Genomic DNA, 19,193 nt, shown 5'->3' with positions numbered 1-19,193 from the left:
CTAATATATTTTTTAGAAAACTTACCTCTAGAAAAAAGAAAATTACCTTTCCGTGTATTTTGTGATAACTTATTTACCAGTTCTAATCTATTAAGTTTTTTGAGAGGTTATTCTGGAACTGGGACTATTAGAGATAATCGACTTGGTAAAGATTTCCCTTTAATAGGATAAAAGTTATTCTTAAAAAAACAAAGAGGTGAATGTGCAAGTATTATTGAAGAAAATGACGATATAATTTATGCACGGTGGATGGATAATTTGGTTGTAACTGCAGCTTCTTCTAGTATTGGTGTGAACCCTATAAGCTACGTGCAAAGATATTCTCAAAAAAAAAAAAAAGAAAATATCAGTTCCTAGACCACATATGATTGGAGAGTACAACAAATATATGGGTGGAACGTACTCGATGGACCAAAACTACAGAATCAGTATACGTGGAAAAAATGGTGGTAGTCAATCTTTACTTCGTTAATAGATGTAAGTGTAAATAATGCTTGGGTTTTACAAAGAAAAGTAAATCCATAACTTCAATTTTAGTCAGCATTCACTATTCCGTAAGTAAATTTTTATGATTAGATATGTTTTTTATTAAAGTGGTTACATAATTTTGGATCATTTTGATTGGATTTAAGGTTTAAGTTGGTTGATCACTCTTTAGGATATAATATATTTATTTCACATTTTGTGATACTAAAATTGTATGATATTCTATTTAAAAAGTCCGAGTAATAGTTTATTAGATTCTTAAATGAAATTAAAACGCTTTTAAACTCTACACAATTGTGTTCAAGTCAAATTTGAATAATTCAATTTTGTACGAGAAAACGCGTTAATTTTAAATTATAGTGTTTCTTTTGCTTGCTTTTATTTTTTATTATAACGTTCGAAATTTCAGGAATTCTGATAACTAGACTAATAGTGATAAATTTGATTAATATCAATAGTATCACTATAACTTATTGACAACTTAATTGAGAAATATAATTAATAACAGTATAATGGATGCAACCGCTAAATCATATATACTCGCAGAAGAACCAACATACTTGTGGCGTAATGAAAATAAATGTTACCCAGGAATAATGCATGGACCGAACGATGAGTACACTATTTTTAATAATTATCACTCTGCTTAAAATTAACGGTTATTTTGTTCAATGGTACTAATTTTAGAAATTATGTCATTAGAATTTTAATATTTTTATTAATAATCATTAAATATTGATATATTTTAACCGAATTCAATCCTCTATTTTAATGGTAATGTGATCCTTCTACATTAACTAAATTTATTGATTTAGTTATTAAATAAACGTAGATAAAAAAATTTTGAAATATTATTTGATTGTTTAAATTTTAATTAAATTTTAAATTTTATTTAAATGAATAGTAACGAACCATTCTGAAAATTTAAAAATTATTTAAATATAAATTGAAATAAAATAAATTTTTTGTTTAGAATGACTAGTATTAAATAATACTCAACAACTTTAAAACGTAACAGTACATCATTTATTTATTATGATGGTAAAATACTACAATGTGATAGTTGTAACTTAAACTTAATTAACTGGTTAACACTTCAAATAATAATATTATGGTCTAGCTAGAAATTATAATATACATATGTCTACTTTGCGTAGTTATGTTCAAGTGTTGTTGAAAAATTTAGAATTTAGGTATAAAATGTATTTGAACTCAACCAATCATCGATCACTCCAGAGTTCAAACTTTAAATAGTATTTCATGAGAACAATTTCGGTTCAATGTTTCCGTGAAATTAATTATTCTCGAGTACGTATTACTTTGCGTTACCATTTCCACGTTTTGTCATAGACATTCTGCGTGTCTACAAAACTTTATAGCAAGGTGATATAAATCGACCCTGTGACCTATTTTAGGGTGCAGTCTTGAAACAACGGACGACCTTCAAACTAAAACGATAACTACACGATAAGTATTTATATGAGAAAAGAACTCCGTTAGTTCTCGGACGTCGACACTATCAGACAACCGTCAGTTCCATAATGTCCAGGTGAGATGGTCAATATACATTTAATATATTTTTATTTTTATTTTGAATACCTAATAGGAAATAATTTTTTACGACCTACTACCCGTAATCCTTGTTAGGGTAGTGGTATAGTATCGATTTGTTCGTCATATTTTGTTACGGTACAGTATCGATTTGTTTGTCATATTTTGTTGCTATACAGAATCTATTTTCAGTGCCGGCTTAAGGTATAGGCGAGCTAGGCACTTTACTAGGGGTAACATTTTCAAAATTGACTCGTACTTTTTTTTTGAGTTCTATCGGTGTTTTATAAGAAAAATATTTAAATTAATTCATTCGTGAAAACCACTTAACTATATAATACAATAATATTGGCTAAAGTTATTATATTAGTTCATATTACGGCCTACGCTGAGCGTTTTCAATTATTTCAAAAATATAAATAACCAAACAATCACTTCCGCGATTTCCGATAGCCGCAATAGTGATGGGTTTTGAGTAATAATTATAGAAATCATTTTTAAGTCTTTCTACGTATAATTTTTTTTATGTAGATATGTCACATAAAAAATTGGGGGAGGGGCTAAGTTAAAATAAGGTCTTATTTTTTTATTTTTTTTTTTTGAGGCGGCAAAATTTTATTTTGCCTAGTGCTCTGTTTTTGCTTGGGCCGGCCTTGTTTATCTTATATAGGTAGACTGCAATCGGAGCGGTAAATTTTGTACATGTTATTCATGTCATCTCCGTCGTCCTATGTCATCTACGCGTATTAATTATAATAATTGTTATCTCATTTATGATTAGGTACACACGTTGTTTCAAAATATCATTATAATTTGGACGTGTTTCGCAAGATTTGAATGCAATATTACTTGAATATCATAATTAAACGTATGCTCAAACTTATATAGCGAGTAGTTCTCAGTTAATAAATATTAATTTAATTATGTTCACGCAGTATTTCTACGGTACTTGTTACTTGGTTTACGAATTTTATAATTCCAATATAAAATGCACTTAAAGTTATCTGAATAAAGTATTATAATAAACTCTTAGAATTTTAATATATGTAATCAATTGTCTAATAAAACTATTTATCCAAGAAGATTTGATTTATACTTGAAATTTGATCGAGTTCAAGGCGATACCAACAATTAATAATAACTGAAATATTGCCATCCATTCATTAATGACAGTTTTTCGGATTATTCAGTCAGAATAAAAGTCATTGGATCCTTAGCGTATGAAAATATATATAAATACGTTACGATTTATTTTTGCATAAGCCATTGTTAGTTTCAGACTGTAGAAAATATGATTGTTCTGTAGACAATACTGAATTTCAATTATCGGTATTTTTATTTATTATATGATATCATATTATAGTCGATAGTCGTATGATTTCAATTTATCTCCCAACTTTTTTTTTCTTATTGTTTTGACAAAATTCATCATTACTAAACCGATACGATTAAAAGGGTACACGTACCCCATCACGGGTGTGTCGAAGTATTAACGTTCATGACATATTTTTTAGCAAACTTGTTGTTTTTAATATTAAAATTATAAATACTTTATGATTTGAGTTGTACATTTTTTTCACATTATAAGAATAATTATTATAATTATTATTTACATTTCTTTTATTCTAAAAATGAACAGTTAGCATAGTATACAATTCAAACGTGTGTTTATATGTCTGTGTATGTGTGTGTGTATGTATATATATATATATATATATATATATATATATATACATATCAATTTATATTTTATATACATAGTATTAAATTCGATATTTTAGTTGAATATTATTTGTTACGAATGAAAATACTTTATTGAATCAGGTCTGAAAAATAAAAACAAGTAAACTTTAAGTCCAGGTAATTTATTTTGGTGAATTTTATTAATATAACATTTATCAGCGTAATGCTTACAAATTATTTTCTGTCACATAATTTGTAATACATCAGTACGACATGTATGTCTAATTGAACGACAACGTTGAATAAGGGTTATAGTTACTAAATATTAAATCTATACAATTAAGAAATACAAATAAAATACTAATTTCACAGTTTTTAATTATATACCATATAAATCCTATCCAAACCTATTAGACAGTGAGCAAGACAAAAGTAAAAATATTTAATTGTTGCGTCGGAATAGGTTGAAGTGAAACGTCATTTGTCTTCAAATTTGAGCTTTTATCTTATACATTGTACATTTTTATGTAGATAATATTTGATGTACCGACAATTAATGTGACATGCAGATGGTATAATAAATTAATAAAGTAAAACAAGTGATTAATGAATTAAATAAAATAATAGTTATTAATATAAAATAAAAATAAGAATATAAAATGTTTTTGAAATTCAATAATATTGTTAGGTTTTTAAAATTTAAGTATTTTATTCTTTGAATAAGAAACCTTTTAAATTAAATAATCCATTTAAAAATTCTGCAATAAAATATAAATGCCGTAAAAGTGAGTAAAATGATCATTGTAAAATTGTAGCTGATTGTTTGTGATAAATTTAATTTAAAATACAAAGTGTATGTTTGGAGTTGTTTCGCGTTTGAACCGTTTATTTAGAAAATACTATAATAAATAGAATAATCAAAAACAGACATTGAGAATTCCTGTCAATGTCCATTATACTATTCATATCATACACACTAAATTTGCAAGAATTATTTCACGTAGGTAATTTTTTATTACATGTATGACTATGTTTTATTCGTAAAATGCGTAGCCATTTTTATTATTTTTTATTCTATGATTTATTGTTATATATTATTTGAGTTCAAGGTAAATGCTGTATTTGATGGTCATTAAGGAGCCAATGCAAAGGGGAAAATATTTAAAAGTAATTTATAATTCTTTTATTCGTTATTCGCGATTGTAATTGTCCTTCCATATGATTGGTGGTAGTTTTTCTCTGCAAACCACTCTGCATATAAATAGGTAGCTTTCGTTTTCATACATGTTTGTTTTCGAAATTCCTGACGAAGAGTAAGTATATCTATGTATATACTCGTATATTATATGAATCACTAAATACAAGAAGGGCAAATGTCCATAATTTTCATAAAATTACATTTTTACAGATTCTTGTTTAGATTCAACAATTACACAATTACACCGTTTTGTGCAAACGGGACACATGTCCAGTTTACTGGTATATTATAAAATGATCATGATATTTTGTGTTAAATGCAAAAACGACGTATGTCCTAGACATGTGACCTTTTTTTGTCTTTCCTGAAAAATTATAAAATGTGGACATGTGCCCTTCTTGCATTTAGTGATTCATATATGTAAGTTATTTATTTTAAATTTATTTTTTTTTTAGAACATATTTTAAAATGACTGTTAAATTTTCTTCTAATAAACTTTTCATACACGAATAGAATTTATAAAGTATCATTAGAACCTACCGTTACTGCTGTCACCAGTTTTGTTTGATTAAATTAGTTTGGGAAACTTTGATTTTGTTGTTTACTTCCCCAAATTTTAGCAAACTTATCAGTATTCTTTAAAACTACAAGTTTTTAAAATATTGTAATATTTTATTAAATAAACCAAGACTGACACAATTTACTGGTGCACGTCATTTAACTGCATATTATAATCATTGCATTTCATTTAAATAAAAGATAGATCAAAAACGTACGTTTATATTATGTTCTTTACTGGTGTTATATTAAATTGTACTTGATACTTTTAAACTTAAAATATAGGTAACCTATATATGTGCCCGTATTCAAATAGCACGTTTTATCATTTTATATTGCTACAAATACGCTTCGTTACTGACATTTTTACTAAATTTCTTATAATTTTTATTATATCAAACTAGTAAATATAAACCGTTACCTAATCTAGAATTTTGTCGTATATGTTATAATTTTTAATTTTAGGTACAGTATGAATACGTATAAACATATAATATGAACATCGTAAAAAAAATTCCGACTTTAAACTCAAATAATCTAAACTATTATTTTGATTATACGCCATAGTATAGTGGCATGTTCAAGAATGTTAAATAGGAAGTGTGTAATATTAAGTTTAAGTAAGTTCCAGGTGCCAGGTTCCTTCATAAAATTTTTAAATATAATTGAATCAACCATTTCGGAAATGATTTAATCCAAAAAGTATAACAATTAATTAAAATATTAAATTATATGTATATATTTATTTATAGTTCACAATCGAAATCAAATTATTTATCTAATAAATATTATTAAAATATAATTTTCACAGATATTGAATAATACTAATTTTTAATGATTATTGTAATTTATTAATTATACGACAGTACTTGAGTCTTGACTTGAATCTTCATAGAAATAACTAATTCAATATTTCAATTTACATTATTAGCTTAAAATGTCTCTTTTCTTTTCAATTAGTTATACATAATAAGTTTCTTAGGCATAAATAATTATTTTTTTTCTTTTTTGTGTTTTTTTAGCGAATTAATAAGGTTTATTATAAAAAGAAAACATAATCATATCATTCATGTTAGATTTTATAATGAAAATCATTGATTTTTTTGGTTAAGTTTTGTCTTAGAAAATTAATTACTTTTATGAAGGAATTGTATTTGAATAAAATAAAATTACTAGGTTCAATTTTTTTATTCAAGTGATTTATTGATTTATGCAATTAAATTATCCATAGTTTTACTCTAAATGCAGCCAAATTGCAAGGAAAAGAAGAGAGATAAATATGCTGTTTTTAAAATCTTATCATCATTACCTTAAATGTATATAAACAATGAAATTCAACCGTCGATATTTGTGGAATTAGAGGTTTAAAAAATTTAATTTGTTTCTGAATATGAATTGCTGTTTAAAATATAACTTACAATATCACTTAGATTGGAAAAGTTTACATTTAAATTTATTTTACGTAAAAACGCAATCTTTGCAAGACATAATTTCGGTTGAATATAATTATTTTTTTTTCGAAAAATATAAATATAAATAAAATTAAAATTGTATACAAAAAAAAAAAAAGGATCCTGTCCAATACATCATTATTAATTAACTAGTTTGCTATTGCTTATTTTCAGAAATTCTTATACTTAGAAATCAGTAATTACTATAAATTTCATAATATTTTTAATTACATCGTGTTTACGTATTAAACCAATAACAACTTGTACTTAGTTTATTTCTTTATTTTTTTAAATTTTCCTATCAAAAGGACCGCCAGAAGTCTTTGTCTATATCTTTTTGACTTAGGTGTGTATAGTTAGTGGAGTTTCACTTGTACCTCTTCTCTGAGTAGTGAATTGTCATGTGTGCAGACTTCATTCCCAGTGGAGTTGGTTTAGTGGTGAGCAGTGTAGAGCAACTAGAACGATGGCAGGAGAGAGATATAATACAGAATTTATTACTTATAAATGCACTACTTAGTTTATGAATTATTTAAATTGTTTATTTGATTTGAACTTAGGAGCTAAAATAATTTATGTATACTATATATCAAAATTATACAATATTCATGTTGTTATATTAAATAAATCGAAATCATTTAATCAACTATAGAATATTTTATTTTATTGTTTTTTTATTCAACATACATCTAATGTCTAATTCAATTAACTCTTATAGTTCTGATCCAATAGCCTTAGAACTAATGAATTACTGATGACAATATAGTTTTTAATAATATTTGTTTTATATAATTGACTGGTTTATAACAAAAGTTGGTTAACTATTATTTCGTTGTTTTTAATTTTCTCAAATGTTTAGGTTGTATTCAATAAATAATAATATCATGAAAGTCAAAAGTAATATCTTGCAAGTTATTTCAGTGTAGTGAGTTTTGACTATTATCATTTAAACTTGAAAATAAAAATAAAATTTAGGGATTTCTGTGAATTGTTGTGGCATAGTATATAATAGAAAAAATAATAAAAGCCTAAGTAATAATAAATATTATATATACTTAAATTCTTATATTGAATTATTTCCAAAACTTCTTTACCACGTGCAATCAAAAGTAACAACTCCAATGTCAATATAATCAAAGACGTGTCTAAAGGGAACTTTAGATGTTCACCCCTTCCAAATTGAAACAGGTTAAATATTAAATTATTTTGGGAACCAGCCACTCTTTAGAATGATGCGTATGGCAAATAGTAACCCATAATTTTTTTAATATTTATTGTATATTTATTTGTTATTAATATTTCTATAAATTATAATTAGTCATCATCTATACTTATATTTTGTTATTTATGTTATTGTAAGTTAATTAATATTGTCTATATTTCTGTAACTGGGTCCAGCCCATAATGTTGAAATATAAATAAACAAATAAATAAATATACATATATATGTGTAAAAAAGAAGTTTTGACACTTTAAATTTTCATTTATTACGACATTTCATAACTAAATCTGTTACATAAATATTAAATGGTCAATAATGATGGAATAAATAAAAATCTTGAGCATGTATGAAACATATTAAATGTGTTATAAAACAAATATTGCTTAATTTATAAGAAATGCCAAATTTTATATTTTGGCATCTTTTATAAAAACATGTCACCTATAATTTTTGAATCCATTGGTTAGGGTTTTTGTTTATATTTTTTGTCTACTAAATAAAATCTATATTAAAGTTATTATAATTATTTGAATTTTATTTTTAAATTAAGATAATTTAACCAACTGGCAACTCCATTGTGAATTAAAATATGGTAAAAATTTATTTATTTTTATATTTTTTAAGACTATAAAATTTTGTATGGATTATGGACCTAAAAACGTTTTTTAAATTTTTTTATAGAATAATACAAATGTTCAAAATATTTGAAATTAAATATTATACCTCTGTATAGATATGTGAAGATAAATAATAAAAATAAATTTTAAACTTTTTATAGTTACACTATTGAATAAAAAATGCTTCAAGACGATAGTCAGGAAGTGACTTATTTTTTATAGTTTAGTTCTTTTATCCGAAATACCATATAATAGTTTTGCTATTTCGTATAATAATGGCGAAAAAATGACGTGTTTTAGTTTCTTTTAAAATATCACAAAATCACCAGTATTGTTGTAATAAATTTCTATAGGAAGAGAAGTAAAATACAAGTCATCGTGGTGATCTGTGTCAAAAATCCGTGAACAAATGGAATCGTTCGTCGGGTTTCTGAACGCTGCAAATATCGGTCATTAGCAAAAAATGGCTGACATATTATTTTCACTGTTTTCGTGTGGCTAAAATATTTCAAAAATTTTTCAATTTACTTGGATCTATATGGAAATTAAAAGAAAACAGTTTTTATTCACAAATCATTATTTGTGTGCAGTTATAGTTTTCCATCGATTTTCTCGACGATTCTTAATTTCATGGCGCAATATAATATTATACTCGGATCGACGAATAGTGCACTTAAGCTTAAAAAATGATCATATATCCAAACTTAAATCCTGAAAATTGAAAGAAATCCCTTGATTCCTGTTTTTTTTTTTTTTTTTAAAGATGCTAAATAGATGCTCAAAGCTTAGAATCTTAATAGTAATAAAATGTTTTAAGCGATCTATTGAAATTATTGTATAAATTACGATAAAAAAATTAACTGGGACCAAAATTAAAAAATTTTGAGGAAATTATAATTGTTGAGTAAAAGGTAAAAGGAGAAAAATAATGTATCATTTGAAATCAAAATATCCTTAAGCATCGAACTCCTTGCAATAGATGTATTGATTTCTTGACGAGTTTGGTTTTGTTTCGTGTTGTAAAAAAACATCGTACCACAATACGATGTTATACACTACTGATCGATAGTTTCCCACGGGTATACTTGGAAATTTTTTATAAAAGTAATAGACATTTATTTATGAATTTTCAAAAAAGCTAAACGAGATACTTGAGTGGTGTTTTTTCAACACCGATACTGTATGTATGATGCTCTTGGAGCGGAACTCTAACGAAAATGTTTACTTAAAATAAAAAAATATTACGAAATCAACACATTCCTTATCACTTCAGATAGAATTTAAAAGACAAGTATTTATTTATAATTTAAACTGTTGAAATGAATTGCCTACGAAATATCGTTCGTCTGGTGATGTGTTATAATCATCAGATTGTGGAATGTGTGAATAGATTTAGTTTTAAATTTCGGTTATTATGTTTGGTACATTTGCAGTGTAGATTATAAATATGTATAACACAATGGTCGTGCTTTACAGAGTTGCAACGGTATAAAGAGGGGTTCGAATATGATATACTATAGAACATTTTTTAAAAACTCCACGAATTTTCACAGTCGAACGCGCAGGCACGGATAACAGAATTCTGCGATGTTTACAGACATTTTTTTAAAAATATTTTCTTCAATCTCCGTACGTATTCCGTTGTGTAAAACGATTGATTAGCATTTCGAAGACGGTACACGAGGCCGTCAAAATTCTAGGGTAACGAAAAAAAAAAAACGAAATATAAGTACGCTATAAATTATTTCCATTTGTTTTGTTATCGAAAATGAAACAATGCGTCGTCCGTAATTGAACCATTCGTATCTTATACAGCCGTATTCGACGTTTTACGTTCACATTCAGCTAAATTCCATGCCGTCTCATGTTGTCAGTATTTCAATTCAAATGTGTAATTTTTAAATGTAAACAAAGTCCACATATAATAGCACTTATGTTTCATAGAACGAATTCATAATCATTGCGTTCTCATGGGAAAAATAATTCGAACCCTAACTAGGTACCGAAAGGGCGGCGGCAGCGGTAGGAACAAGCGGCAACAGGACCGCCCGGCGTCCGTCCACCGTCAACAGTGGTCGGGACGCCTATCGCACTGGTACAACCGCAAGCCGCTGGTCACGGTCGACCAGTTGCACAAGTACCGCCGGAAGGAGTTCGCCACCGGAACCTCGGCGTTAGGGTCGCGACCGCAGCAGGAACCGCCGATCGGGCTATCGGCCGAACCGCCGGCACCGTTGGACACCGAGTATAGGTGCCAGTTCACGCCGCCATACCGGACCGCGGAGGAGATGAGCACGAACAGACGGCACGCGGCCGTGCCCAAGGACGAGCTGCAGGTGGGCAGCGGCCCAGGGGAGTTCACGACCGAGAACGCGGAACGGTACACGGACACGCCCAGGGAACGGAACGTGGCCCCGCGGCAGGGCAGCCACATCGGCCCGTTCGTGTGCGCGGACGCCGCGACGCCGGAGGGCCTGGAATTCCGGTCGGAGCAGCACGATCAGTACGTGCCGCACCCGGATGGCCGGCGGGCGGACAATCTGCGGCCAGGCACCGGGCTCAGGGTGGACGAGGGCACGATGGACGGCCAGACCGAGCAGATGGCCGAGTACCGCGAGTATCCGACCACGCCTTATCCGGACGCGGCTGGACCAGGTGCGTGTACGCCTACGTAAATAGCAATGATTAGGGCTCGGATGTTTGAGCATTTACAACAACAAGACACTGTGATACGTGCGTATTTATGCACTAAAAATCTACCAAATATGCTTTCAGAACATAAAATATGGACTTGTAAAGTAAACAAAAAAAAAAAAAAAATCAAAATATAGGATACCGTTTATTTTCAATAACATAATTCATGAGTAGTTAATTTTCATCAGTTGTTTCTTTTATATTTTACATTATTTTTAATATTAAATACAGATTTATAATATGAGGGTTTCATCGTGATAAAATGGTTTTTGTTAATTTGATCAAACTTGAATTTGAAAATTATTCGGGACAAACATAATTAATCCTATAATTGTTTTTAAAAAAGTTAAAAAATGTACTGGAATTCGCATTTATATTCTTAAAATCCCAAAAATATTAATTTAAAATATATAGAAATATGAAAAATAGTATTATTTGATTTTATTGTATATATGAATTGAATTTGTATCAAAGCGCGCAATAAGTAGAAGAAAATATGTGAATTCATAAACAACCGAGCCCAAGTAATAATCGAACAACGACAATGACAACGATGACAATCGTTTCATCTATCTTTTGTACTTACTATTTTTCCATGAACCCCTTTTCTTCCCCCAGCCGGATTACGCCCACAAGATAAAATTACATTCGGGTCGTATGCAAGACATACAGTTTGGTTATGGTTAAAATATGATTGAAATTAAAACTGTTTAACCATAAAATATGTAAAAAAAAAATACCATCTGAATCAACCTTTTACTTTCGTACAAAATGATTGTCGTTGTTGTTATTGTCGATAAACATTATCCGTTAATATCACTACCCTTAATTTTTATTCCTTCATTTTTATATGTATTTTATTTGGCTTTAATTTTATTACATGACCCACCCTTTGGTCCGAACGCACCTAACACGACACGCATCACCATCCTTCCTCTATATGTGTAAACAACTCATGCAAATAAACAATTTTTCAATCACGGTACACGTTACCAAGTATTCTACGCCAAAGTGAATTTAACCTGAATAGATGCATAATTCCGACGTTTGACTTGTGTTAAAATCAAAATCGTGAACGTCTCAGCGTACATTGTTTTCAATTACATTCATAGATCTTTAATATTAATACATTTTTAGCTATTCGGTCAAAATGTTATAAACCTCACACGTATGCCTTAAATAAAAATTGGAAAATCTATATGCATGTAATTATAAATGTATAAAAAAATGTGATCGTTTATTTTTAAAGACAACACTGATCACTAATTCGAAATTTCCATCGAACGCGTACACATTTAACCGTCACGAATAAACATAATAGTTATTATGTTTTTACGTAAATATTTATACATACTTCTTTTACATTAAATTACATTTCAATCACCAAAACGGATGAAACGATTATCCATGCGACTTGAATAATTAACAATGTACGTACGAAAAGGAATTTGTAATAATAAACAAAAAAAAAAAATTTTAATTAATATGTAGAATTTCGAAAAAACCGTTTTATCGATAATCGATCGAAACTTCAGTAATAAAGTTTCTGTAGTAGCGCAACAATTGCCAAAATTTCTATTTTAAAATTGATTTTTCTTAAGACACAGTATTCTGTATTATTCCTGCCGATTTGTCTTTCCCGTATAGATATCAATTTTAAAAGTAGAAGTGACAATCGTCGAGGTCGACGTTGTTTTCCTCCATTAAAAATAGCCTGAAAATAAAGCTTATTATGAGAGGATGCAAAAATCCGGATTATATGCGCTATTTTCGTACGTATTTATTACAAGTGTTCAAAAATTTTGTTCACAAATAGTTTTTACTCACTCCTTTGCTGAACGGTTATAATGAACAATATAAAAAATGAATACTATTCGAACTTTTAAAACTTAACTTATTATACGTTTAAGTATATCATTCTCGTCTCCGTTTACATTCCTTTTATGTACATTTCCGTGTGAAAAAACGTGTCCGGTGTAGACGATAAAACGAATATCTTATACTTTTACGATGAAGTGTTATACTTGGGAATGGCTACTTCGGTTTTTGTGCGTCACTTACGACTCGACCGTGTTTCGTAAGAGTGCGCGTATTGGGGACGATGAAATTCAGGTTATTAAGTTCACGGTTTCGGGATACCGGAAAAACATTAAAATGGTCGTCGGAATGAAAAACTGTTCGTGACCGGGTTCAACGTAATAAATGACTCCACCTTTCCTCCTCGGTCGCCGACACTATTTCAAATCTAAAAGTTCTTTAGTGCTGCGATACGTGACTTGTTCCGTTCGACCGGTCAAACGGTTTAATGTTGTATGTATCCTTAACCTCTTTTGATCATGAAGATCAAAATGGAGCGATCGCACCGGACGAATCAAGTCAGTTGGCTCCCTCAAGACGGCTGTGCGACGAGAGTTTAAAAGAAATGATCCTGATTCGAGACAGTGGCATATTGCTCCGACCCGCGGGTTCGTTCACTGTCATCGGTGGATCTCGAACTGAGTAAATCAAGTTGTGTACATTAGTTGTGTGCGGGTGTGGTTTGATTGCTTGACTTGACAATGGCCGAATGCTTAAGCTTTGTGTTTAAGGTCTTACAAAATTGGTTTACCCTAGGTTTCGATTCAAGAACATACGACAATAGTCACCTGAGTCACCTGAGTGACTCGCGATACATTTGTGTATATGCTTGAAATTGCTTGTTTTGAGCTTAACATATCAAATGTGCTTTGTTAGTAATTTTTTTGCCAAAGGCTCGAAGACGCTTTGTTGCGATAAAAAGTAAATCGTTAACATTTTAAAGTAGTATACAAATCAAGGACCAACCGTATCAATATAACGATGGTATTATAAATGTAATAGCTAATTTATAAAATATATATATATATATTCCGCAGAAGCCTCGCACAATGGACTGTCTTTCTTCCTTTGTAGGTAAAATATATCAATCATTTTGTGAAAAAAAAAAATACCTCGCTTCAGCTTTTATCGATATTAATGGGGCATTTGGTTCGGTTCATATACCAATCCTCATTTTCCGTTTCTCAAAATTATCCATACTATACTCATTCTGCAACTATATCTCATCTCTCTTTTCTCACCGTTTCTTTACCTCCCCCTCCCCCTCCGGTACCACAAATTTTTGCGAAGTTTTCAGAGGACTTCCTCAAGGTAGTTGCCTTAGCACCATATTATTTAATGTATATATGAATTCAATCAGTCAGTACATCTCTTCCAAAGGTTTTAACTCCTACATCTATGCCGACGACATTGTCCTTTTCGCTTGCAACAAACAACTTGACCGAGCTATCTCTGTTCTAAATGAAGCTATCTTTCTTTTTTATCTCACTTTTTTCATCCATTCTTCATTCACATTTTTTGATAGCTCCCGAAAAAAGCCGGTACATGATTTTTAATCGTAAGAGATATTGAACAACCCCAAATGTTTTTATTGACAATCAACCTATTCACTTGGTCAACTCCGTAAAATATCTTGGTTTACATCTCAATTCCAAACTTCGATGGGTCCCTCATTTCCGATACTTGATTGGCCAAATTTCTTTATGGGCCAACTTTCTTCGATCCTCCACAGGTACACGATAGCGGAAACACCCATCGGCACTGCTCCTTATTTTAATAGTGTTATTAAAGCAAAAGCTGACTATGGTTCTTTCCTATTCTCATCAGCTTCCCTTTGTCACAAGAAAAAACTTAACTCGATCTTAAACTCTTGCTTACGCACTATAATGGGGGCCATTCAATTTACCCCATCTCCAAGTATGAAGGTGGAATGCTCGTGTCCTCCCATAGAACTCCGCAGTAGACGACTCATAGGTAAATTTATTTTTAAAAATATATCCAATTCCAATTCTACGCTATTTTCAGATTTTTCAAGAATTAAAAATCCATGGAAATACGTATCAAAATCTCTCCCCATTTTAGCTTCTGTCACTGCATCACTTTCTCACTTTTCAAGCTTAGCTTTCCATCTTCATTTTCACTCGCAAATCTATGATACACCCTTTTCTGCGTTAATTTTCAATCCACCTATTACTATTTCTCCCAATCTCTTCAGTCACACTCCAAAAACACTAGCTTCACTTTCTAACATCCTTGTTAACTCCCTTTTCTCGGATTTCATTTCTTCCAATTTCCCAAACTTAATTTTTTTATTTACTGACGAATCTGCATCTATCCTATCTTCAGGATTCTCTTTTTTCATACCTCCTATTAATATATCGTTCTCTTTTAATCTCCACCCATCGGTATCTTCATTTACTGCCGAAACCTACACCATCATTCATGCACTTCAATTTATTTTTTTTATAAATTCCCAAAAATTTCTAAAAAACTCTAAAAAAAGCATAGACTGACCATTGGTCTTCCCTTCCCCTAACTTTGCTACTTGACACAGATCTATATCCGCTTGTATACTTAACTCTCCTTGGTTTCGCGATCTGGACCTACCCCGATCCACAATCGTCTCTTTTTCTCGTCTTTGCTTTGGTTATAATCTTCTCCCTTCTCATTAGTTTCTCCTCTCACTTAACTCCTTTTCTCTTTGCATTATCCACAACCATGAAGTTGTTTGTGATGATCATCACATTCTCTTCTCTTGCCCGTTTCTTACTTATGTCCGTAATTCATTACTCTCACAGCTCTCTTCCTTAGGTTACATCTTTCCTCAATGCATTTTATAAGGAATTTTCACTGGGCGACAAAAAATATTTTTCTTAAAATAATCAGTGTAATACCATAGTACAATTATAGTATTATACGTTTGTTTTGCATTACTTCGCCCAATCTTTCAAAATATTGTCGACAGAGTATAATCACTGGGTGACATTTGTGTCGCCTAGTTAATTAGTTAAAAAATGCACTGCCTTTCCTGATGCAATCCTTCTCCTCAATTCTCGATCTCTCTCCGTCATCACTCTCATCATCCATTTTATTTCCAACGCTGGTTTCCACATTTAAAAAACTTTACTTACCATGAATTTTTGTTATCTAATTAGTATAGCATTAATCATTTATATTAGTATTACTATTATTTTATTTGTAATATCTTTTTTTTTTCTTCGTATCCAAATCCTAATAATTTTCATGCTATAATATCGTTAAGATAAAAGCAATAAAAAAATGTATATATAAAAAACTTTCAATTTTTTAATTTAAATTTCAACTATTTAATTTATTTTTCGCTCCCCAGTTGATACCACCATTGAACTTATACATTCAATTTGGTACGAATAAATCTTGAATTTTACCCAAGAAAAACACTGAAACAAATTTTGAGACCATTATATTACGTATTATTTATTTAATGAATTCGATTTTGTGCATTTGAACAATAATGTAGGTTTACTTGTAAATGTACTCATGACCACTTCAATGCCATCATGATAGCATTTATACATAGTATAAAGAAGTTTAAAGTTCTATCATAGTCGTTTATTTTAAAGAGCACAAATACTTGTTGGTTGCGTTCTATCCATTAATAAAAATCATTTTGTGAATGTTGTAAGAAATTTAAACAATTAATTAATTATTAATTAATTATTTAATTGTTCAAAAGATATAATTATTTCTTATATTCCATTAATTTAAATAAGTTAAGACTTTAATTTAAAATGTCCAATAGTACGACTAAAATAATACTTACATAGTGTAGACGACAAAGAAGCTTAAAGAGAATATTGGTAAAAACTAGAAAACATTTAGAAAAAAATTAAATTTAATGTTTGTATATTTTGAAACAGCTTTAAAAAAAAAAAAGAATAAAGGATAGCAAACCGTGTATTTTGGATTAGTAATTTCTTTTCGATCATGAAAAGTATACAAAAGAAACAATATAAATGCGATTATTCTTTTTTAATATTTTAAGAGATTTAAAAACGGGAATTTATTTTGTTCATGTACACAAAAGGAAAAAGTTTTTTTTCCAATCAAAATACAAGACGCGTTAAAGGCTTCGTTAGAGGTTTGTTATAAGAGTAATAGATAGAATATTTGTTTTGCATGATTCATACAATGGTATTATTACGAAAATGTATATACAATGTTATTAGTTAGTTGAATTTTTACAATGATGATATTTTGTTAAACTTTTCTATTGTTAATATTTAGTAGTGTAGTTCACTTCTACTTATTGCGTTTAACAATGATGTATTTAACGAAAGAATAATTTCCGTCGAGTCATCACTAACTCAGCAGACGGATTACGGAAGTCTGAGGAATTCGCGGTAACCGGAATAAATTATGATCGACAGGAGCGGTAGCTCAGTTTACGGGAAAACATCATCTATGTATATACATATTAACACCTCTGAATAAGAACAATACATTATTGTATCCGTAACGTCAAACAATTCCTTTTCAACTATAATAAATTTATAATTTCAAACTTTAGTGAAATAGGCAAAAAAGATTTATTTGAATGTTGCCGTTGGAAAATTAATAATTTTCTTATAGTATCACATTATGTGTTTTATGATAACACATGCAACAATTAATGGATTTTTATGACCTTCATAATACTCGTAAATTTATGACTTATGGACGCACTGTGTGAATAGATTGTTTTTTTTAATTTATAGCATAATTACGTGGTTTTACTTGAATTATTTTTGTTTAATATTTGAAAGTTTATTAATTACACTATCTGTATCATCAACAAATACTGGATATCCATTTAACTGTTGATAATAGATGAATATGTACCATCATACCACGTGTGAACTTCACATTTATAAAAATTATCCAGTAGAAATATATTTCGTATTGAATTTGATAAATTAAAACTTAATTTATGATATCTATTTTCAATTTATACAATTAAATGCACAAAGACCAAAAATAAAAGAATAGAGCGAACGATATGGGTATACAATACAATGATAAATTAGTTGGTTGTCGTGTTAAATCTCAATGAGTACCGAAGACAGTCCGAGGAATGGAAAAATTTAACGTACCTACCGAGTATGTGTTAAAAACGATATTGAGTGCGATGTAAGTTTCTTTGAAATTTCAATATTGTTCTAGATATCGGCATAATAATAATATTCTACTGTTGAAATTTTAGTTTACATTTTTTAAGTGATTTGTCGAAAATGCAATAACAAGAATCGCGTCAATAAAATATCACAAGTGTAAGTTATCATGAACTAGCGGCATACATTTACGTTTATTTTCAAAAATAGTTTAATAGATAGTTGAAAAATAAATTAGATACCAATTTAAATTTAACAATACATTTTGAACTTCACTCTAAATTTATTTTTTGTTAATTTCAACTTTTGAAATATAATATTTTCTACTATAACGTTTATTTATATGTATAAATATATAAAAAAAAAAAAGCGTAATTTGATGTGTAAATAGAATGCATGCGATTTCAATTGAAATAATATATTTTGTTTATAGAATTCCTATTATGTATTGAGAAAACGTAATAGAGTACATAATAATACACATAATAATGGAAATAGAATAAAAGAAAAGTGAAACATTTAATATTTTCATCGAACATAAAGGTATTGTGCATGCGTGGCAGACAGCTAAAGCTGAATGTAATTCTTGTTAGTTTTTGTGTTTAGGTGTGCGATATTTTTAAACAAACGCTTTTTTCATTATTATTTATATGTGTGTACGCATGAGAAATATTATTAATACTATTGTTATTATTATTATTATTATTATTATTATTATTATTATTATTATTATTATTATTATTATTA

The 19,193-nt window shown here is 29.2% G+C and overlaps 1 protein-coding gene across 2 annotated transcripts in view; it reads left to right on the top strand.

The window, feature by feature from the left end:
- Positions 1-1,705: 1,705 nt before the first annotated feature.
- The window catches only part of LOC112680893, a 22,664-nt gene continuing 5,176 nt past the window's right edge, over positions 1,706-19,193 (top strand). Inside the window, exons 1-4 of one of the 2 annotated variants that reach the window (XM_025551126.1) lie at positions 1,706-1,794; positions 1,902-2,035; positions 10,766-11,421; positions 13,803-13,959. In XM_025551126.1, coding sequence (XP_025406911.1) covers positions 2,028-2,035; positions 10,766-11,421; positions 13,803-13,959 — 821 coding nt within the window. In that variant the 5' untranslated portion in view covers positions 1,706-1,794; positions 1,902-2,027. Of the gene's footprint in view, positions 1,795-1,901; positions 2,036-4,964; positions 5,034-10,765; positions 11,422-13,802; positions 13,960-19,193 lie in introns of those variants that run through there. The other variant, XM_025551125.1, reaches the window with a different exon arrangement.

Source organism: Sipha flava, unplaced genomic scaffold (genome assembly GCF_003268045.1).
Source record: "Sipha flava isolate LNK unplaced genomic scaffold, YSA_version1 181_pilon_pilon, whole genome shotgun sequence".
NCBI lineage: Eukaryota > Metazoa > Arthropoda > Insecta > Hemiptera > Aphididae > Sipha > Sipha flava.
This window is presented reverse-complemented; position numbering and strand designations above follow the sequence as displayed.